At 43.0% G+C, this 22,987-nt stretch overlaps 1 protein-coding gene across 1 annotated transcript; it reads left to right on the top strand.

Annotated features, from left to right (window-relative positions):
• The first annotated feature begins 807 nt into the window (after window positions 1–807).
• On the top strand, window positions 808–21,978 carry LOC129095027 (desmoplakin-A-like). The gene is made up of 25 exons (XM_054603372.1): window positions 808–1,198; window positions 1,394–1,451; window positions 2,847–2,934; window positions 3,883–4,004; window positions 4,111–4,252; window positions 4,692–4,817; window positions 5,228–5,287; window positions 5,391–5,558; window positions 5,857–5,961; window positions 6,060–6,155; window positions 6,495–6,620; window positions 6,823–6,975; window positions 7,365–7,519; window positions 7,611–7,737; window positions 7,901–8,087; window positions 8,707–9,146; window positions 9,258–9,436; window positions 9,644–9,782; window positions 10,088–10,281; window positions 10,863–11,025; window positions 11,137–11,220; window positions 11,296–11,403; window positions 11,596–11,694; window positions 12,793–13,290; window positions 15,658–21,978. Exons 1-25 carry the CDS (start codon window positions 895–897, stop codon window positions 21,976–21,978), a joined length of 10,242 nt encoding a protein of 3,413 aa, XP_054459347.1. The 5' UTR covers window positions 808–894.
• Window positions 21,979–22,987: the final 1,009 nt, after the last annotated feature.

Here is a 22,987-nt window from a genome sequence, read left to right as displayed (position 1 = left end):
GCATTGCAGCACTTTATCTTGAAGCCCTTTGACCTTTACAACAGTCACTTAAAGGCCCAACGAGTAGGATTTGTCAGTTTCTGTTTTTAAACACAACATTCCAAGTTGGGCCCTCCTCCCCCACCGGTTGTGGTGCTTGCCAGCGGGTGAAAGCCGACCCCAGACTCACTGTCGTTTTGGAACGAGCTTTGTCCTCTTGGCATGCCACCTTGCTCTATTTGCATTTTTTTCAGCTTAGGGTCCGCCATTTTAATATATTCCTCTTGGATGCGTGTTTACGATCTGGCACCTGGTTACTAGTTTTTATTGAGGTTGACGCCCAGAATGTCCCAAAGAAAAAGAAGAAAATACAGGCAGAGGGTTGGATCTCTAAATACTTGAATGCCTTTGAGAATGCACAATGCAGAATGCACATATTACAAGGTGTTTCAAGATATCAAAATATGTGAGAATTGGCCTACAAATACAAACAATTTGTGCATATGGTTTAAAGCATACGATATTACAAAACAATATATACTTGTGAATCAGAATTTTGTGAATGATCAATGCATTTATTTTAGCTTTACTAGCAAACAAAAGTTATAAGGCACATACACATTTTCCAGTTCTATACTTGTGGATGACCTCAAAGACATAGCAGCACAAACAGCTCTCCTGCCTCCAGCTGAATTTGAAGGGGAGAGGCACGGGGAGCGGTTTTTTGGCTCAGTATAGGTTGGGGAGTGGCAAAGAGGTGTGGTCACCAGCATCCAAAAGCGATCCTCCCCTGCCTCCCAGCTGCAGTCTGGTCGAGGGAACCGGGCAGACAGGTGGACAGAGAGACTACCTGCCTACCTGATCTCCCCACGGGAGATTCCACAGAGTCGCGTTGGCTGCCGTTTTCGTGTCAGAATGAGTTTGTACGGGTCCCAAAGGGCCCTGAACATGAGCCGTAGGGCCGGGTCTAAGGGCGACTTGACTGGCGTGGGGACTCACCATTACGCACGAAGCGAGGTCGTGCACGGAGGCGGTAATGGATACGACCCGTACATGGACGGATACAACACCTACACCTATTCAAAGTCCTCTGGAGGCGGAATGTCAGGCGGAATGATGAGCGGTACGGGAGGCGGAATGATGAGCGGTATGGGAGGCGGTACGGGAGGCGGAATGATGAGCGGTACGGGAGGCGGAATGATGAGCGGTATGGGAGGCGGTAGGCGGGAGGCGGAATGATGAGCGGTACGGGAGGCGGGAGAGCGGAATGATGAGCGGTATGGGAGGCGGTACGGGAGGCGGAATGATGAGCGGCGGAATGATGAGCGGTACGGGAGCGGTACGGGAGGCGGAATGATGAGCGGGATGAGCGGCGGGAGGCGGATGGGAGGCGGAATGATGATCTGTCCGGGAGGCGGAATGATGAGCGGCATGGGAGGCGGAACCGCAAAGGGTATGGAAGGCGGAATGAGGTATGACTTAGTTTTCTGGTTAACTTTACAACTATTTAATCTGCTTTTTTCCTCGCCGCACACCTGTTGCCTGTTTGTGTGAACCAGGGGCCCTCTCTGCAGGGACGATGCATGCCAGCCTGGAGAGCTGCTGGTTGCTATCAAATATTAATCATGACAGCCTGTTTTATCCCAGTATTCATTTCACCCCTGCACAACCTGTGTTCAGGCAATTGCAGCTCAAACACTTTTTTTTTTTTCCAAATAAATGCATCATACTATTTGCAGCAATCATAGTTTTGTTACGTAAGAGTTATTTTCTCCAGTCTCCATACAAATTCAAAGAAGTTTGCATACTTCATATCAGATTTTACAAAGAATTTGGCTTGTGTGCATTCATAGTTTGTTTGTTGAAGGAGTAACCATGTCACCTGATTTCTTTATTTTGTTGATAGGCATCAATGTGATAACAAAACAAGACTGTACTTGAACGTCCTAATGATGACTTAAAGCTGCTGTTTTGCATATTTTTCTTCGCTACAGAGCAGCTTCCCTCCCTGGATAGAATCACTGAGTTTGATTTATAGCTCACATTGAACTGCTAACTTTCCTCCACTGCAACAGCTTGTGTCAGTTTCAGACTTTCCCACCCACCAGGGAAATATGCCACTGTGGTATTTTAGAAAAGGGCAAAGCGGGTATCTGGCGGACAAGATGTTTGACACAAGGAAAGATGTTGATTAGTTCCTGGGTCCAATCATTTATTATTAATTGCACATCATTGAGTTTCTGATATTTGTTACCAGTTGTGTAGGCCTTCTGAATAGAAAAGTATTGGACATTTTAGCAACTACCAAAAGCATACGTTACACATTTGGTGCAGAGGGAAAAAGTATGCACAAATTTTGTTCTTTTTTTCATTGCCGTTTTTGGATCCGGCAGTTTTTTTGTTTTGTGGAAGTGTGCGTTAATTTCAGGGAAGTTTTGCTGCATGTAGTTCATTATTGGCACACATATCAGCTGAAGTAACAAGAAGTTGCAGCACAGAAATGCCAGAGGTATATTTACCTTTATTTAGAAAGGGTGACCTTTCTGATGAAAGATCCTTGTTACCTTTTTGTATATATGTCATGCTTATGTTTAGAGAGACACCAACTTAAGCCTCTCTGTTTTCAGTGTCTCTACTGCATATGATGATGATAATGAAGCTTTTATTTTTGTGTCATTCATTAACTACTCCCAGAACATATTGGTTTTCAAGACAAAACACTCTTTTGGAGGAACCGCTCACAACTGATTACATAGTAGACAAATAGAGAAGCACTAGTTTAAACTGTTACATTGTGGTGGATATGCCTTTGTTATAGTAATTATAGTTGCTTAGTGGTAATGTGTTTACTCTGCTGTCCACTGCAGTGGCTCCGCTTCCATCCAACAGAGGACCATGATCCTACAGGCCCAGTGCCAGGAGTACCTGCAGAAAGCTGAATACGCCCTTCAGTCTGTGAGTCATGCTTTGTTTTCTAACGTTACCAATTGGCTTTTTTCCCATCAGTTTAGCAAATAAAAGCCTGTCTTATGCTTCTAGTTTATTTTTTCAAAAGAAAAAGGATTGTATTGCAGCTTCACTTCTGTTGGCAAAAACAAATGCAGAAAGAATGAGAGAAATGTTGTTTGGTTGTAAATTTGAGTTACAAACCCCCTTCAGCCATATTTCCGTGACTTCACTTGACACTGCTTTGTATGGTCAGGTTTACACTTAGCAAACAATTTACAGCAGACACACACACACACACACACACACACACACACACACACACACACACACACACACACACACACACACACACACACACACACACACACACACACTCGTCCTCAGCTTCTTGCTGAGCAACTTTTTGGGAATTCTTTTTTTTCTGCAAAGTTCACCAGAGGTGCAAAACCCATGGTTGTATGCTTGAATTAAGTGGTTTTGGGATTTATTAGCCAATTCTGCTGGCTCATTGAATGAAATGTTTCAAATATTGTAGTTAAATAGGACCTCTTATCACATCCTTTCAAAAGTCATGGAATTATCCAGTTTCAAGAAGTTTTTCTCAAAGAATTTGACATTTTCGTCATGTCAACAAAGTAAGTGTAATGCTGCATTTGTTAAAGAAAACAAATACTACTATGTCATATCCCAAAACATAACATCAAAAAAGTTTTTGCCCAACATAACGTTTTTAATGACAAGTAATGGGGAAATAAATAAGTAGGAACACACTGTCAGATACTTTCGGTTGGTAGACACTAAATAAATTGTGATGAACACTTTTTGGTTTTTCATCAGTTTGATAACAGAATATCACAGATTCACAGTAAAATGGTTGGTGCATATTTGCATATTTCGCATTTAATGCACAGTGATTTTGTACACTTCCATGAATGCTTTGTTCATGCCTTGCAGGGCAGTTCCATGGGAGATGCAGAGCGCTACATGATGCTGGCCAAAGAGACCATTGAACAGCTGAAGAGCTGGGCGATGGACTTGAGACATCAGGGACAGCCCAATGACAACGTAGTCAGGACGTAAGGAAGACTTCTCCCCTCCTCTCTTCTTCTTCTTCCTCTGATTTATGTTTACCTGTAACTGAAATTATTTACATACAAATCTTTCTCTTATCCTGATCCGTAGAATGGAGATATGTAAAGACCAGCTGAAGGGAGTCCACATGGCCATCAACGGCTCCATGCACAGGAGGAGGAGCACCAGAGGGAGCTGGGAGGAACCTGGAAGGAGCTACCAAGATGCTATGGCCTGGATTGGACAGCAAAAGGTCTGCACGCACACGCACACGCACACGCACACGCACACACACACCTGCATGCCTTACCAAGACAGTTAGTGTAGAATGGGAGAAAGGAGGTGTGTAACTTAACATTAACACACAAGAGGTTATTCACAAGTTTTCTGGATGAAGTGCAGGGAAATAGACAACCTGTTTGTCCTGTCTTCAACTCCCAGAGCAATTTTATTCTGGGGGGTTCCTGAGATGGTTTGGATGAAGAGGCTCATGAATTCACAAAAAGAAAACAAAAATCTAACTTGTTTCTCTGCCACCACCTGCTGGTGGCATTAAGTGCATGTAATAAAAAGCGCTTTAAACCTCCTGTCTGGGTTTCAAGATGGAAAATTAACTTAAAGTAAATGTTTTCAGCTGCACAAGTTTGTTCAATGTTTGTTTCTGATGATTAATTAGCATTTTTGCATTTCAGCGTCTGATTGAAACTTCTTCCTGGGGGGACGATCCTGCCACCATCGAACAGCAGATCATCAGCCACCAGAAATTCCACAGCTCCATCCAGAGGAGCCCCGAGGTGGACCGAGCCAAAGACGACCTGGTGGGTTCAGTCTGCACCTTTATCACTGCTGCTGGGATGAAACAATGACAATTAATTAGTCAATTAATTTGACTTTGATATAGCAGAGAAAACATTTATATGGTTACTAGTTGATATAGTATTGGCACTTCAGTGGTTTACTATTTAGTATGATGCTGGGGGACTAACAAAAGACAGATTAAAGAAAAAAATATTGAAGGAGCAAGGGCCAAGATAACTTTTAGTCCCTAGTATGATTAAAAACTCCAGTATCACTGGATCCTAGAAATCCAATGTTGCACCTAAGTAGCATATTTTTGTGAGACCACCCCCGACTGGTAAATGCTCCCATGTTTCAAACACCACAGGCTATTCTTAGATAACTTCCGAAGAGTGTCTTTCACTAACTGATGTTGATTCTCTTCCCTCAGATTAAGAAAGGAGACAAGGGCAATCTTCATGCTTTGGATCAGGAATGGGACAGTCTGCAGGTAAAAGCAAAAAAGAACAATACTCTGTTAGCTAACCACCACTTGTGTTGTGTATTTACAGGTGAATTAATGTATTTAAACATACTCTCTTCTCCCTTGCTAGCAAGTGTCGTTTGGAAGGACCGAGCAGCTGCAAGAACTCAAGCAGATCATTCAGGATATGTCCAAAGAGATCATGTGGGTGAACGAGAGGGAGGAAGAGGAGCTGATGTTTGACTGGGGAGACAAGAACATCGACCAGTACATCCCCCGCAAGCAGGAGAGCTACTCGGTTAGTAAAGCAATTAAAATATAAAAATCCATAGAAAAAAAGAGATAATTGGGTTAATTTCCAGTTTTTAAGAGCTTTTTTCTAGTCGATTAACATTCTTGGCAATCCTGTGAGTCTAAATAACATTAACGCCTTTTTATGAAGTTGATCTGCGTCTCATAAGGGAGCAATCGTCTGTGATACATTAGACAGCTGCAGTCAGTCATCCACTTAGAGTGAACCCACAGAGTGTTCCTCAAACTGCATCCTGATGTTTTCTGCGTCCCCTGTGATTACTAAACCTCCTCTTATGTAACAGAAACTGATGAGTGCCCTGGAGGACAAAGAGAAGGACCTGAACAAGCTGAAAACCAGAGGGGATACCCTCCTGAAGAACAACCATCCGGCTTCAGACAAGATCGAGGTGTGGACCGATCTCTCCATCATCAGACATTGTTTACATGCATTTATAAGTGGGAGCTTTATCCTTAATGTTTCTATTTTTTCGTCTGTGTTTTTCAGGCTTACAGGGACACTCTGCAGACTCAGTGGAGTTGGCTCCTTCAAATCACCAAGTGCATTGATATTCATCTGAAGGAGAACGCAGCTTACAACCAGGTTACATGAAAAAAATTAAAACTTAAAGATACTCTTAATATATATTTGTATATAGACAATTGATAAAATGAATATGTGTAAAGAAAAGGGTGTTACTCATAGTGATGTCGTGGTTTTATTTTACCGCCAGCAGCTTAACTGACGGTCCAAACAGTGGCCTCGCTCATTAGATTCAGGCTTTGCTGTTTGATAAAGGCCCTCTGCTTTGAGTCCCAGAAAGATAAATATATATTTAATGAAAATGCATACATTTTTTCTGATGTTAACAGACTTAATGTCAAAGTAACACTGTAGGAAACCACATAATGTATTACTAATGATCTCTTCTATGTATCTCAGTTCTTCAAAGAGGCCAATGAGACGTACAGCGGTCTGCAGAAGGAGCATGAGACGGTCCGTAGGAAGTTCACCTGTGACAAGAACACTTCACTGGAGAACCTAATGGAGCTCCTTGGGGGATTGGAGGTACAACAGCTTCTTTTTTAACTATTTCTCCTAATAGTTTTATTTTATATTAATTTTGTTTTATCATTTTTCTTCAGTTTGAATAAGCTACAGAACAGCCACATATATATTAATAATATTTGTAATATTTGTATTAATCCGTATTATTATTATTATTATTATTATCTTTATTATTGATCTTGATTTGTATTATTATCTCCAGAGGGAGAGGGAGAAAATTATGGAAAACAAGAGGCAGGTTCAACATCTGGTCAACAAGTCCAGGAGCATTGTGAGACTGAAACCCAGAAACACTGATGAGAAAAGCAGCAGCCCCATCATTGTCAAGGCCCTGTGTGATTTCAAACAAGACCAGGTCAGTTTTCTAAGGATCACGTCACATATACACATTGTTGGTAATAAATTCATAGTGTAATGCCCTGTCTAAGGTTTACCAATACACAACATCAATCAAGTCTATCCTCCCTATTTACCAAGCAGCCATGGAGATGGTCTCGGAAAACAAAATATTTTTGTGTATTTACAGTTTTTGATTAACATACTGGGAGCCTAGTCTGACTAAACAAAGCAAAGCAGATGCCATCTTGACTCTTTATGTAGGGAGTCATCATCAATACGATCACCTGCTGAAGCCCCTTACCAACCATCTTGAAACTTTGTAAGACTTGTCTTGTGAAGCCAGATTTGATTTTGTTTTTTGATTATTTATTTGGTGATGAAATGTATTTTCATTGGACTCTACAGAAGGTGATCTGTAAGGACAATGAGGCCATCCTAAAGGACAACAATCAACGCAGTAAGTGGGACGTTACGGGCCCTGGAGGACTTGATATGCTAGTACCCTCTGTGTGCCTGATCGTACCACCTCCTAACCCACTCAGCATCAGTCTGGCCAACAAGTAAGATGCAAATATGGTTTGTTTTGGCTGAGAAGATGATACAAGAAACATTGTTGTCCTAAGATTAAGTTTGTCTCTGTGTTATCCAAAGGAACGAGCAGTACTATGAGGCCATCCTGTCAATCTGGAATCAACTGTACATCAACGTTAAGAGTCTCATCGCCTGGCAGTACTGCCTCCTGGATATCAGAAAAATCAACTCTCTCACCGTGACCATGGTAAGTGATGAGTAAACTCTCTGAGGTCAACCTGTGTTGTTTTCCAGCTATCCAACAGAATAGAAAGTTTCCAAACCGATACATAGTCCATTTATTTACCTTTAGGTTTCTGATGTTGTTTAGAGCCAAATCAACCTTAATGTTTGTTTGTGTGTGTGTTCAGCTGTCCCGCATGCGTCCTGAGGAATACCGCCAACTTATCAAGAGTCTGGAGACTCGCTACGAGGAGTTCATACTGAGCAGCCACAACTCCCAGATGTTTGCTGACGAGGACAAGAGAAGCGTTGAGAACCAGTTCAACGGAGCTCAGAACCACTATGAAGAGATGGTGGTGCAGTTGCCTACTTACAGTCAGTATTACCAAAAATATATATATATATTCTGATTTACAGGTGACAATATGTCATTTTATTGATGTAATAAAAATATTAATAATTGAACATAAATGAAAGCCGTGGCAGTAAAAAGACAAGAGGACTGTGTTCATGAGACTATAATACATTTTTGGTGACTAGAATTATAATTTAGTGTGCATGTTTTTATTACTTTATCAGTGAATCAGAAATGTTGCGGTAAATGCAGTGATGATATGGAAATTCAATTTTGTTAATCACCTTTACCACCAATGTTGCCAAATTTCTATGTTGTTATTGACAATTGTTTATAAACTTGAACATCTGTACGTGTATCAAATACTTGAGGAGAAAATCCAAAATGAAAAAAATAGATGCCCTTTAGAAATCCCCCAATCTGTGTGAAAAACAAGTTTTATAACATTTTGATTAGGAAAACCCAAACCATGTTCTGGACTCAATCTTCCAATATAAAGTCTTTTTTAACATAAAAAAAACAAATCCTTAGGTGTGCAAGACTGCAAAGCATGTTGTGTTTATACAAGATTCTACCTGTAGACCATAGTACCATCTTTTCCTCCAACTAATATGAAACATATCTTGCATTTACTCACAGTTGCACAGCAGGAAGAAATAGAAGTACAGCAAGCAGCCCAGCAGCAACAACAAGCTGCTGCTGAGGCCAGGAGGCATGAAGAGGAGGCCAGGAGGCTTGAAGAGGAGGCCAGGAGGCTTGAAGAGGAGGCCAGGAGGCGCGATGAGGAGGCCAGGAGGGTCGAAGAAGAAAGACGAAAAGCAGAGGTGAAAAAATTGAGGAAATCTGAACAGAAAGGATTGAATAAAGAGATCGTTGATGGAAAAGTGGTCAAGACCGAGACGAAGAAGCTGAAGGGTTCGTGTATTTCTGCCTCCTCCTCCTCGTCCCGCAGCTTATCTGAGCTGCATGCGCTCAGACTCAGGCTGGAGGGCGCCGAGGACACACTGAGTCAGCACGTTCACATCTGCCTTGGAGACGACGGGATGCACGACTGTGGCCTCAAGATCTCTCAGCTAGAGGTAGACATGAGAACCCATAAATACAAAAAAAGACAAGCTCGCAGTATTAAGAAACAAATCTTATTCTAAATATGTATTCATTGCAATAACTTTACATGTGTTTCCCTGCAGACAGTGCAGCATGATTACCAATCGATTCATGCAGAGTACTTGCGTCTGAGGGATCGTATCTTGATGGAGCTGGAGGGCATGAATGATTCTGATAAAGCCCAGTTCCTCCGCAGTGAGATTGTAGTCCTTGAGCAAAGATTGGGCAGCCTGGAGAGCAGCTCATCAGTTTACCTGCAGCGGTAAGCCGACACAAACAAACTGTTGTTTTTAAGCTTTGATTATTCAGGAAGTCTTAATGAGATCAAGTTCTCATTAGCAAGAACGAGGCTCCCCTTTTCACACATAATGAAGCCAACAAATGTAAAGAAAAACACTCTGCCATATTGATCTCACACATTATCAAAAGAAATAAATGTATTCTATCATCACCACTTCCTCTCTACCAGGCTGCAGGCTCTAAGGGACATGCTGGAGAGTGTGGCGCGAGCTGAAGACATAGTGAAAGTTCATGAGGCGAGACTGACAGAGAAAGAGACCACCTCTCTGTCGCCCAGTGAAGTGGAGGATTATATGTTGACCCTGAAGGTATTTTAAAGGACATATTACATGTTTACATTTTTTTGTTTGTTGCTAAAATTGCTGCGGTTTTCAGGAAGATATTGCCTCGTTCTGTTAACTTTTTACATTTAGTACACAAGTCAGAAATGATCACTGCTTGGACAGACAACCATTGCATATTAGTGCTTGACTGAGTGGTTGACCGTCATGCGATAAAGCTTAAGGGTCCCACTGTGCTGCATTTCTGTATGCCAAGATTCTTTGAAAACATATTGATAACTTGTCAGGGATGTCTCATTTGAATGGTGTCTCCCTGTTTTGTTGATGTGTAGAATATTAAAGCAGAGCTGGATCAGAAGAGGGAAGTTCTGGCCTCCATGGAGGCGGAGTTAACAAATGCAAGCCACTGGAACAGCCAGGTGGGCGGGCCCTTCCACAGGTGTGACATGATGCTATCCAAATACAGTGAGCAGGTGAACCTGCTGTCAGACCGCTGGAGACGAATCCAAGGGCAGATTGACACAAGGTAAGTCTCCCTCTCTTTCTGATATCTAATTTACACAAGGGACCCATGTTAAACCTAACCTAACAATTAACTCTCAAACCAAACCCCAAGACCTGCAATATCTCTTACTCAAGCCGTTTCAAACAAGGTACTCTATGGTCAGCCATAGATCACATTATCACTTTACTGTCAGGGCTCATGTATGAATCTTATGCCCATTATACAGAAGTGATTTGCGAGCACTGCTTGCCCACAGATTGTGGAAGTGTAATATTTCAAGCCGATTTAACACAGATTTGTTGGTCCTACAAGGCTCGTGAATTCTCATGCATGGGTTGAATGAATGGTGTTAATGTAAAAGGAAAAAGGACTGCTTATTGAGTAAACCAATTTTAAGGTTGCAACTTGTGCTCTGGGAACTTGGGAAGATTTATGTTTAAAAAAAAGATTACAGCCCACAACACAGCACAACCCTTTGACACCAGCGTGCACATGCAACTCTCTGTCTTTTTCTCTGTATCTCACATTAATCAATTGTTTCTACTTTAAAACATGCTGATGATATGTTGCGTTATTATGAATTTGTTCTCTTTCTTGCTCAGAGTCCAGGATTTGCAGTTGTATCAGCCTCAGCTGCAGCACTACACGCAAACCAGCACCTCAATTATGGAATGGATTGATGCCACAAAGAAAAAACAAGACGCCCTTCAGGCCACCAAGATAGAGAGCATCCAAGCACTGACAGATCATATTAGCAACCAGAAGGTTTCCTGCTCAGCTATTCATTGCTATTATTTCATTTGCTTAAGGCATTGAGGGGTCTATATCCATGTGTTTATACGTCATCTGACATCTTTATTTTATTGTCTTCTCAAGGCGCTTAACTCAGAAATCAAAGCGAAGAGGGAGACGGTAGAGAGTGTGCTGAAGGACAATGAGGCCTGTGTGAATGCTATCAAGGTAAGGAGGCCTAAATTATATACTGCCTTCAAACTAATTCAAACAATTCATTTCATGACTATGTCTGTTTTACAGGACTATGAAACGGACCTAGCCGCTTACTCCTCTGGTTTAGAGACTTTGCTCAACATCCCCATCAAAAGGACAATGCTGAAGTCGCCGTCGATGGATCTCAATCTGGAAGTAATAAAACCAAATTGGAACAGTTGTTTAATTAAAACGCTGAAGCTACTTTTGACATATGGTGACCCACAAGTATCTAAAAATGTTTTCCCGTTTATTCTTGTATGTTACGGTAAAGGATCAATTACATTTCTAAGTTAAGAAACGTGTTGCATAAATGTATCTTTTATCTTTGCCTTGTCTTTGTCTCAGGCTACACAACTGCAAACCCGTTACATGGAGTTGCTCACCCATTCTGGTGACTACTACAAATACCTGGGAGAGCTGCACAAAAACATGGAGGAGCTCAAGGTACTGTTGCTGTATTTAGTAGTTATTTGAATATTTGTGCATGCTTTCTATTCTTTCACATTTGTGTTTATGCTGTGTCTTACAGAATAGTTTTTTGTTATTTCTGCATCTTTTAAAACGTATTTGTGTTTTGCTTATACCATCATCCGACCCAGGGACTATGGAGAAACTAGTAATTTGGATAAATTACTCACATTTACATAAAAGTGATAACAATTAATGTTAAATTTCCCAAGTGGTTAAGTTTAATTAACCCAAATTAGATTTAGTAAGTTTTAAGTTGAGTTTTATTGAGTTACACTGAGTTATCTTAAAGGTGCAGTGTGTAGGATTTGGTGGCATCTAGCGCTGAGGTTGCAGATTACAACCATGCAAAACTTTTCCCATGTGCCAAGCGTTTAGTGGCTATGGCTATACCAAACTATGGTGGCTGACACAACAACATGAAAATGGGAATGGCCCTATCTAGAGCCAGTGTTTGGCTTGTATGTTCTGGGCTACTGAAGGAACATGGAGGCCGGCTCCGTGTAGAGGAACCGCTCCTTTTTATAGATAGAAACGGCTCTTTCTTAGGTAACCCACAACCTTAATACTTTAGTTAATTATCACCACTCACATCATTCCTGTTTTCAGCTGCAGCAGGCAGCTGTTTCAGCAAAGCAACTCAGGTTTGCTGAAGCAGTTAATAACCCACTGTACACTACCGGCCCTGCCCACATGGAAGAAAGACATAGTTAGAGACAAGCTGGTGAAGACTTTGGAGCATTTAGCAACTAAAGAAATAATTATTTTTCTTCAGAGGTTGAATATTGGACTTGCCCCCAGCTAAATGTATTGTTGCTCCATGACTGGTCGATCTGTTTGTGTTTACAGTTTGTTGCACTGACCCCAAGTGGCCAAAATACCAATAATGCAGGTTTAAAGAAGCTATGGATGTTCTTTGGATGTTGAGTGTATTTAGGAATCAGTTAAACCCATTTGAATAAATCATCCAAGTACACTTAGGTGAAGTGGTTCTATAATACATACATTGAAATGTAATGGATTAAAGTTCTTAAAACTACCTCTGAATTTATCTTTGTCTGATCTTGCTTTCAGATTCGTAACACCAGGATTGACGTGTTAGAGGAACATCTTCGGGTGTTGAGGGAGAGCATGCAAGACCGCGACGCCAAGAACAAATCTCTGGAAGATACTGTTTCCTGTTACCGGCTGGAGTTGTCCAACTCACAGGCCAAGCTGCTGTCAATGGAGGAAGTGAAGCAAACCGCTGCGCTGCAGAACAATGCTACCAGGGACGATCTTGACTCCACTCACAGCAAGCTGGCAGACCTCAATGATGAGGTGACACGTCTCAGCTACTTGTTTGAAGAAGAAAAGAGGAAGAGGAGGCTGGCAGAGGAGCGCTACACTACGCAACAGGAGGAGTACGAGTTGGTGCTGAGGAAGAGGCAGAAGGAGCTGGAGACGGTCAGCTGGTCCAAGATGGAGGTGGAGAAAAGTGAGGCAAATAAGGACCATGAGATTGAAAAGCTGAAGCGGCACCTGGCTGAGGAGGCAGCAAGGGTCAAGGAGCTACAGAGGGAGATTTCAAAGGTAAGGAGCCAATGCAGTAAGGAGATCAATAACTTTAAGCTCAGCTATGAATCCCAGATCCACGTCAGCCACACAGATATCCAGAGGCTGGCAGCTCAGAGGGAGGAGGATACAGCTGATCTCCAGCTGCAGAAGGACAGGATGGAGGCAGAGAGAATGGATCTGGAGGAGGAGCTCAGGAGGCTCAGGATGTCTTTGAGCCTGGCTGAAGAACATAGGAAGAGGGCAGAGGAAGAAGCTCACAGTCAGCGTGCTGTCATCACAGAGGAAGGGCGCAGGAGGAGAGAAATGGAGAATCAGGTGGAGGTGCTGTTGAGGCAGAGAGACGAGGAAAGCAGCCAATATACAGAGGAGCTGGCTCAAGTCGTTAAGAGTCTGCAGGACAAGAGTGAGGAGCTGGCCTACATTACACATAGTCTGGAGGAGGAGACCCGCAGGAGGAGAACTTTAGAGGAAGGGCAGAGTGTGCTTGAACAGAATTTGGCCCAGCTGCACGTGAAGCTAACCAGTTCATCAATGGCTGCTACCCAGCTGGGGGAGTGCGAAGAGGAGCTTCAGAAGATGCGTTTGGAGCTGGAGAGGGAGAGCATGGAGCGAAGCAGAGTAGAACAGAACATGAGCAGGTTACAGGGACGTATGAAAGACCTTCAGGCTGTGAGAGATGGGCTAGAGAGCCAAGTGGAGAATCTGAGGGAGGCTAACCAAGAGGAAGTGTCCAGAAGAAGGCAGCTAGAAACAGAGCTGGAAAACAACAGCACGGCCATGACAGAGTACATCAGCACAATAACCACTCTACGCCAGAGCCAAGAACATACCAGCAAGTCAGAAAAGAAAGGGAAGGAAGAGCGTCTTAGGTTGCAGGAGGAGCTGGAGAGAAGCTTGACACAAAACAAGACCTCTGCAGAGCACATGACCAAGCTGAGCACCCAGCTGAAGGCCCTGCAGCAACAACTCCTCCAGGAGCAGGCCAGAGGCAAAGAGGCAAACCTCAGGAATGAGGGCCTTTATAGAACTATAGAGGAGAAGAGTAAGGCACTAAATGAGAATTCTGTTGAGCTTCAAAGGCTGAAGGAGATGACAGAAACCCAGACCAAAGAGAGGCTGAGGCTGGAGGAGGAACTACGGGCAACACGACATGATAAAGAGGAACTCCTGAGATCCAAACAGGGAAGTGACGATGAGCTCTCCTCCCAGATTTCTGGTCTGGAGCTGCAGCTGCAAGCCAGTGAACGCAGCAATGTAGATTACCGCAACCTGGTCTCAGAGCTCTCATCGGAGAGTGAGAAACTCAAGCTGGAGACTGAAAAAATACAAAAGCAGGCCACCGAGGTACATGGAAGTTTGGCACTAAGTCCTGGACTACTCTCGTCTTTCCAAATCAGAGTCCTTATTTGGATCAATCAAGTAGCTATTAGTATGTGTAGCCAAACGTTTACCTGCATGCTGGAACACCTCTAGATTCCCTAAAGATGCCTCCCACTTAGTAACTCTGATTTGAACACATACATCTGTATGTGTTTGAATAAACTTGCATGCAAATATAATCTGTGCCTTTCTGCCCAACTGTCTCCCTTTCCACTCTGCATGCTTTTTTTGCCTTTCCTTCTTTTTCCCAGAGTGATCAACATCATCAATAACATCATTACCACTCTTCCTCTGGTCTAATACAGTTTTATTGTTATTATGTTTTATAATTATCTTAAATTATTGACTAATATAATGCCATTACTACATATTTTAGCTTCCCAGTCTTGCAAGACATTGTCTTGTTTTCATGTTTTTCTAAAGGGATTTAGTTTGCATGATATATTGCTAACATAATGAAGTCATATTTTGGTAGAACGCACACAGACTTGCTCTAATCAAAACCAGATTTTGGTTCGATTGTAATGCAGTTAACAATGTGACATATTTTGGTGAAGTCTTTTTTGCCACATTTAAAATAAATACAGATGCAGGACAAAAAGAAACAAGCTACAGCTAGAACAAATGACATTCAATTTACGACATCACCCCTATTTCCCTAAAGCCAAAAGGTTGTACCCTCTTTCAGTGTTCTGCATCTATAAATGAATAGAGCAAGTATGTGTGCTGTCCTCCTTGATTGAGCGTTAAAGTTCAACATTAAGGTTTACTAGCACCAGTACAAATGTAGGTGCATTTCATTTTTATAGTAGCATGATCATTTCAGTTTTCATTTAGATCTAAATCTGTTCATTCCTTGTGTCCTTGATTGTATGCTTGTTAACTGTAGTGTAAATTGTTGAAAACAAATGTATGGTTCTTGAGATATACATTACATTTATCAATATCTTTCTGAGTTGACTAACCTTTTGTCTCTGTTTTTTTCCATCTTTTTTTCTGCAGACATCAGCCTCAATGCTATCCATTCAGTCTCAATACAGTGAGATTGTGAACGAGAGAGACACTCTTTTGCTGAAACTGCAATTGTCAGAAAAGGACAAAGATCGCTACCAAAGGCTTGAGGACGAACTCAGTCGCATTAAATTGTCCCAAGACTCTGAGCTTCGCAATACGCAGCGTTTGCAGGAGGAGAACGAGAGGGTTAAGAGAGATTTAGCTTACTGGAAGGACCAGTATGATAGTAAGCAGGGCCTGATCAGGCAATATGACACGGATAAGGAACGTCTGGAGAGGGAAAAAAACTCTTTGAATAGTGAGATCGAGAGGTTGATGAAGGAACTCAGAGAGGTTGAGGCGACTTATAAAAGTAGGCTGACAGCCATGCAAAAAGATCTGCAAGATGTAGCTGTTGTCAGAGAAACCATGAAAACTGAGCTGATGAAAGTAAGGGAGCCCCCAACTTTGGATACCTCCACTCTGGTTTTTGATGGAGTCCGTAAGCCAGTCAATGCAAACCAGTTGCTTGACTGTGGTGTTTTGGACAAACCAACATTCAGCCAGCTTGTGAAGGGGCATAAGACTATCCCTGATGTGTCCGTCGACAAAAAAGTCAGTCTTAAAGGGACAGGCCCAATAGCTGGCGTGGTAATTGAAGGTCCAAAAGGTCCAGGGTCTATTAAAGGACCCCAATACAAAATGACTTTCACAGAAGCGAAGAAAGAGAATCTGCTACCTCCAGATAGCGTTGACCTGCTACTCGATGCTCAGGCTGCCACAGGCCACATAATTGATCCCAGAACTAATCAGAAGTTGACAGTTGCAGAGGCATGTGATAAAGGTGTGGTTGATGAAGAGGACAGAGAGAGGTTGCTAGCAGCAGAAGCTGCAGCTGTAGGATATCGTGGTCCTGGCACAAGCAAACCCCTTTCAGTATTTCAGGCTATGAAGAAAGGACTGATTGACAAAAGCACAACACTGCGTCTGCTGCAAGCCCAGGAGTCTGTGGGTGGCATTCTCGATCCTGTACTCAGTGTGTTCCTTCCCAAAGACACAGCAATTGAACGTGACCTAATTAATGATGACATATATAGTGCTCTGAATCGGAGACCTGAACTCTACCTGGACCCAGAAAGTGAGGATGGTGTAACCTATAACTCAATGAAGAAGAGATGTAAGGTAGAGCTAAACACAGGCCTACTGCTTCTTCCTATCCTTGAGAAGGTAGACGTCTCCAAACTTGTCTTTGATGGTGTTCGGAAACCTGTCACAGCCAAGCAGCTGCTTGATTGTGGTGTCTTGGACAAGCCAACATTTAAAGATCTAGAAAAGGGAAATAAAAATGTCCTTGACGTGTCCGTTGACAAAAACGTTAATCTGAAGGGGACTGGGCCTATAGCTGGGGTTGTAGTTGGGAGTCAAGGCAAAATGTCTTTGTCAGAAGCCAAGAAACAGTTGCTCCTCCCTGAAGATAGTGCAGATTTGTTACTGGAAGCCCAGGCTGCCACCGGTCACATCATTGACCCCAGAAACAATCAGAAGCTGACTGTAGAGGAGGCATGCGCCAGAGGAGTGGTGGACATTGGGGATAGAGACAGATTATTGGCAGCTGAAGCAGCTGCTGTGGGATACAAGGATTTTAGCTCAGCAAAGCCTCTCTCAGTGTTTGAAGCTATGAAAAAGGATATCATTGACAGAAAGACTGGGCTACGCCTGCTGCAGGCCCAGGAATCTGTGGGGGGCATTCTAGATCCTAATCTCAGTGTGTTTCTCCCAAAAGATACAGCCATCAAGCGCAATCTTTTGGATGAAAACCTCCGACAAGCTCTAAGACAGAGTCCTAAGTGTTTCCTTGATCCAGAAACTGAGCGTGATGCCAGCTATGATGCATTGAAAAAGAGATGCAAGACAGAGCCTCATACAGGTCTGCTACTTTTGCCAATCACTGAGAAGCTAGACCCTTCCAAACTGATCTTTGATGGTGTTCGTAAGCCAGTCACAGCTCAGCAGTTGCTTGATTGTGGGGTCCTGGACAAACCAACATTTACCCAACTAATGAAGGGAGAGAAAACTGTCCCAGAGGTGTCTGTGGATAAGAAGGTATTTCTAAAGGGGACGGGATCAATTTCTGGTGTGGCAGCTGGACCATTAGGGAAAATGTCTTTATCAGAAGCAAAGAAACAGATGCTCATGCCCCCAAAAAGTGCGGATTTGCTACTGGACGCTCAGGCTGCCACAGGACACATCATTGACCCCACAACCAATCAGAAGCTGACAGTAGAGGAAGCATGTGTACGAAGGGTGGTGGACAATAGGGATCGAGATAGACTCTTGGCAGCAGAAGCCGCTGCTGTGGGATACAAGGATTTTAGCTCAGCAAAGCCTCTCTCAGTGTTTGAGGCAATGAAGAAAGGATTGGTTGACAGGAAGACTGGGCTTCGCCTGCTGCAGGCCCAGGAGTCTGCTGGAGGCATTCTCGATCCCAATCTCAGCGTGTTCCTCCCCAAAGATACAGCTATCAAGCGTAACCTTTTGGATGAAGACCTCTGTCGTGCTCTAAGCCAGAGTCCTGAGTGTTACATTGACCCAGACACTGAGCGTGATACCAGCTATGGGACTTTAAAGAAGAGAAGCAAAACGGAGTCTCACACAGGCCTGATACTTCTACCAATCACAGAGAGAAAAGACCCCTCCAAACTGATGTTTGATGGAATCCGCAAGCCAGTCTCAGCACAGCAGTTGTTTGAATGTGAGGTCCTTGACAAGCCAACATTTGACCAACTAGTAAAAGGGGATAAAACAGTCCCTGCAGTGTCTGTGGAAAAGATGGTCTATCTTAAGGGGACTGGACCCATTGCTGGGGTGGCAGCTGGATCTGAAGGAAAAATGTCTTTCTCAGAAGCCAAGAAACAGATGCTCCTGCCCTCAGATAGTGCATATTTCCTACTAGAAGCCCAGGCTGCCACAGGCTACATCATTGACCCTAAAACTAATCAGAAGCTGACAGTTGAGGAGGCATGCGCCAGAGGTGTGGTGGACATTAGAGATCAAGACAGATTATTGACAGCAGAGGCTGCCGCTGTGGGCTTCAAGGATCGCAGCTCAGCCAAGCCTCTATCAGTGTTTGAGGCCATGAAGAAAGGATTAATTGACAGGAAGACTGCGCTACGCCTGCTGCAGGCCCAAGAGTCTGTGGGAGGAATTATTGATCCCAATCTCAGCGTGTTCCTCCCCAAAGATATAGCTATCAAGCGCAACCTTTTGGATGAAGACCTCCGTCATGCTCTAAATCAGAGCCCTGCTTGTTATCTTGACCCAGAAACTGAGCTTAATGCCACCTATGGGGCTTTGCAGGAAAGATGCAAGATAGAGCCTCAAGCATACCTTCAACTTTTGCCAGTCTCTGAGAAATTGGACCCTTCCAATATACTCTTTGATGGTGTACGTAAGCCTGTCACAGCACAACAATTGCTTGATTGTGGGGTCCTGGACAAACTGACATTTAACCAGCTAATGAAGGGAGAGAAAACTGTCCCAGAGGTGTCTGTGGATATGAAGGTTTTTCTGATGGGGACAGGTTCAATTGCTGGTGTGGCAGCTGGACCTTTACGGAAAATGTCTTTCACAGAAGCCAAAAAGCAGAAAATTATGTCTTCTGACAGTGCCGACATGCTACTGGAAGCTCAGGCAGCTACTGGCAACATCATTGACCCCAAAACTAATCTGAAACTGACTGTAAAGGAAGCATGTGCTAGAGGAGTCGTGGATAAGGAGGATGGATCAAAGCTGTTTGCTGCTGAAGCTGCTGCTATAGGTTACAGAGACCCAAATACTGGCAAGCTCCTGTCAGCAGGCCAGGCCATGAAGAAGGGATTAATTGACAAGGACACAGCTCTACGTATACTTCAGGCTCAAGAGTCTGTAGGGGGTATTTTAGACCCTGCTCTCAGTATATTTCTACCCAAAGACATTGCTATGGATAGGGATCTCATAGATGGGGACCTATATCAGTGCCTGAATCAGTATCCTGAGTGTTATCTGGACCCAGACACCCAACAAGCAACTACCTATGTATCTCTGAAGAAAAAATGCAAGGCAGATCCAAAAACAGGTCTTTTGCTTCTCCCTGAACCTAAAAAGCCATTAACTGTCCAGGGGCTCAGGGACCAGGTGTCAGTCACAGATCTAGTGGATGCAAACCTTTTAGACCGGTCGGAAATGGACCAACTGAGGAAGGGCAGATTGACGAGCCACGACATTGAAGACCGCCTGCGCTCCTACCTGAGAGGCTCCACCTGCATAGCAGGAGTTTATGATGAGGCCAGTGCTAAGGTGATGCCAATCTATCAGGCCATGAAAGATGGACTGTTGCCACCTGGGACCGCTCTGGAACTGCTGGAAGCCCAAGCTGCCTCAGGTTTTATAGTTGATCCTGTCAACAACCATTACCTGACTGTTAGTGATGCCTATAATAAAAGACTGTTTGGGCCAGAGTTTAAAGACAACCTGCTATCAGCAGAGAAGGCTGTTACCGGGTACAGACTGCCTGGTACGGACAAGGTTATCTCCCTCTTTCAGGCTATAGAGAAAGGTCTGGTGGAGAAAGGTCATGGCATCCGTCTACTAGAGGCCCAGATTGCCAGCGGTGGTATAATTGATCCTGAACACAGCCATCGTATTGACGTGAACGTAGCCTACAAGAGAGGTTACTTTGACAATGAAATGAACAAGATCCTGACTGATCAAAATGTTGCTCCTAAGGGTTTCTTTGACCCCAACACAGAGGAAAAACTAACTTATCTGGAGCTTAAGAAACGCTGTATCACAGATAAGAAGACTGGCCTCATACTTTTGTCTATCGAGGACAAGAAAAATCAAGAGTCGACTCAGCACAACACTCGGAGAAAGAGGAGAGTGGTAATTGTAGACCCAGCGACTAATAAAGAGATGACAGTACGTGAAGCGTATGACAAGGGGTATATTGACTTCGACACCTTCCAGGAGCTGTCCGAGCAGGAGTGTGAGTGGGAAGAGATCACTATCACTGCTCCAGATGGTTCCACACGATTTGTTATCAATGACAGAAAGACTGGAAGACAGTATGATATTACCGAGCTGCTTGAAAAGCGAGTAATTAATCAATCAGATCTAGATAATTACCGATCACGTACCATCACTCTTCATCAATTTGCAGATATCATCAGCAACAAGTCCAAATATGGCTCATCATCAGTATCGTCGTCGTCATCATCAACTTCAAGATTATCAGCATCCCCTGGTACATCTTCAATGACATCATCATCAACTTTAAGAACATCAGCAGCCTCTGTTCCATCGTCAGTGACAGCCTTATCATCATCATCATCATCATCATCATCATCATCATCACTCCTGTCAAGGCCCTTATCACCTACTCTTGCCAAGATGACAACAACAAGAATTACAACTGTCAGAGAGCAAAGTGCCTCAAACAGCAGTTTAGCTCTAGACTCATCTGACTCCCTTAGGGGTATATCCGGCGTATCTATCACTCTGGCCTCTCCTGTTGAAACGGTCGGTGACCAGGTACCTGTAGGTGCAATCTTTGACACAGACACTATAGAGAAGATATCCATCACAGAAGCTCTAAATCGTGGTCTGGTGGATTCCATCACTGCTCAGAGACTGCTGGAGGCTCAGGCCTGCACAGGGGGAATTATTGATCCCACAAATGGCCATAGATGCAGCATACAAGAGGCCACCCGCCTTGGCATAATAACTGACGACATGGCCTCCAAGCTTAAGCCTGCCCAGAAAGCCTTCTTTGGCTTTGAGGATGTCAAAACCAGAAAGAAGATGTCTGCTGCTCAAGCCATGAAGGAGATGTGGCTGCCATATGATGCTGGGCAGAGGTTTCTGGAGTTCCAGTTTGTAACAGGGGGGCTTTATGACCCAGAAATGGGCTGTAGAAGAACCATAGGAGACGCTGTGAAAATGGGCTGGCTGGATGAGAGAGCAGGCCAGAAGCTCCAAGACATCAGACACCACACAAAGAACCTGACTTGCCCCAAGAGCAAACTTAAGATCTCCTACAAGGAGGCTCTTGATAATTGTCTGGTGGAGGAAAGCAATGGGTTGAAAATGCTCCAGGCATCATCTGTGTCTTCCAGAGGGATCAGCAGTCCCTACAATGTCTCCTCTGCCCCAGGATCCACCACCGGCTCCAGGAGTGGCTCAAGACGAAGCTCCCGCAGGAGCAGTGTGGACCTAGGCTCCCCCACCTCTTCATCAACTTTTAACCAAAGTCGCACTAGCTTCACCAGCTTTTCCTCCACCTTCACCAGATAAATCAAGAAAGATCCTGCACATTCATACTCTTTTCTTACAAATGAATCAGAGTCTGTTTATCGTATAGTGATTGTTGAGAAAAGTACATGTGTTGAATATGAGAAGAAAATTCTAAGATAATGTACTTCAAGATAATGCTGTTAAAGCTTTTTCATAGTTTAAGATTTTAGCTTTGGTGTCGCTATGCTTTTACAATTTTATATAACCAAGATATTTTTTGTGAAAATGGAATAGGGTATTAATGGCAGCCAGTTTATGGTATTCAGATTAAAAATAAAGTAGAAAATTATATAATTGTTGGTTCCCTTAAATTGGCTAAGATTTCTTATATATTTCATACACATATTACAAATATATTTTTCCAAATCTTCCTTATATGCTTTTTTCTTTTTAAGCCTTGCATTGGTAACAAAAACGTCTTATGTTTATGTTTATGTTTACATTTACTTGTTATCTGAAATGCCTGTTTCTTAAGGGTAGGGATGCATTGTTTGGTTACATTCATTTAAGTCCTATTTTATACTGAATCACTTGTTAACCTTAGTTTTTTGTTGCTCTTTAACGCTTTCAGTTTTGTAACAGTTCAATAATCAATATCTCAAAATAAAAAAGATTCTGTCTTTTTCTCATATGGATTGATGGCTGTTTTTATTCATGGTCATTGTCATGCAACACTTTTGATAGTTACATCAGAATTAGGTTTATTGCACAGTAGGTTTCCACATAGAAGTAAATAGTTTTGGTGCGAGAGAAATCACTATGATAAATGTATGATTTGTCCGTTTTTAAATCAAAGAGCTTTACAGTTTTGTGCAGAAACCTACAATTGAAAATAAGTCACAATTGTTAATGCTTTTTTTGTGGGCTATTTTTGCAATATGGCCACTTGTACTATGGTACAAAATCGCAGAAGGACAGATATTCTACAAAGAACTCACGAAATGAGTGTTATCCATTACTATTTCAGTATATTAGACAAATATGAATAAGTAATATGATTGAGAGGATG

This window comes from Anoplopoma fimbria, chromosome 8 (assembly GCF_027596085.1).
Source record: "Anoplopoma fimbria isolate UVic2021 breed Golden Eagle Sablefish chromosome 8, Afim_UVic_2022, whole genome shotgun sequence".
Lineage (NCBI taxonomy): Eukaryota > Metazoa > Chordata > Actinopteri > Perciformes > Anoplopomatidae > Anoplopoma > Anoplopoma fimbria.
This window is presented reverse-complemented; position numbering and strand designations above follow the sequence as displayed.

What these genes read in the sequence shown, in the direction of transcription:
- LOC129095027 (XM_054603372.1), top strand. Translation starts at nt 895, where the DNA reads ATGAGTTTGTACGGGTCCCAAAGGGCCCTGAACATGAGCCGTAGGGCC. An exon ending in AGAACGCAGCTTACAACCAG is followed by an intron (nt 6,156 to 6,494) that starts GTTACATGAAAA and finishes TATGTATCTCAG; the next exon opens with TTCTTCAAAGAGGCCAATGA. An exon ending in TCAAGATCTCTCAGCTAGAG is followed by an intron (nt 9,147 to 9,257) that starts GTAGACATGAGA and finishes GTTTCCCTGCAG; the next exon opens with ACAGTGCAGCATGATTACCA.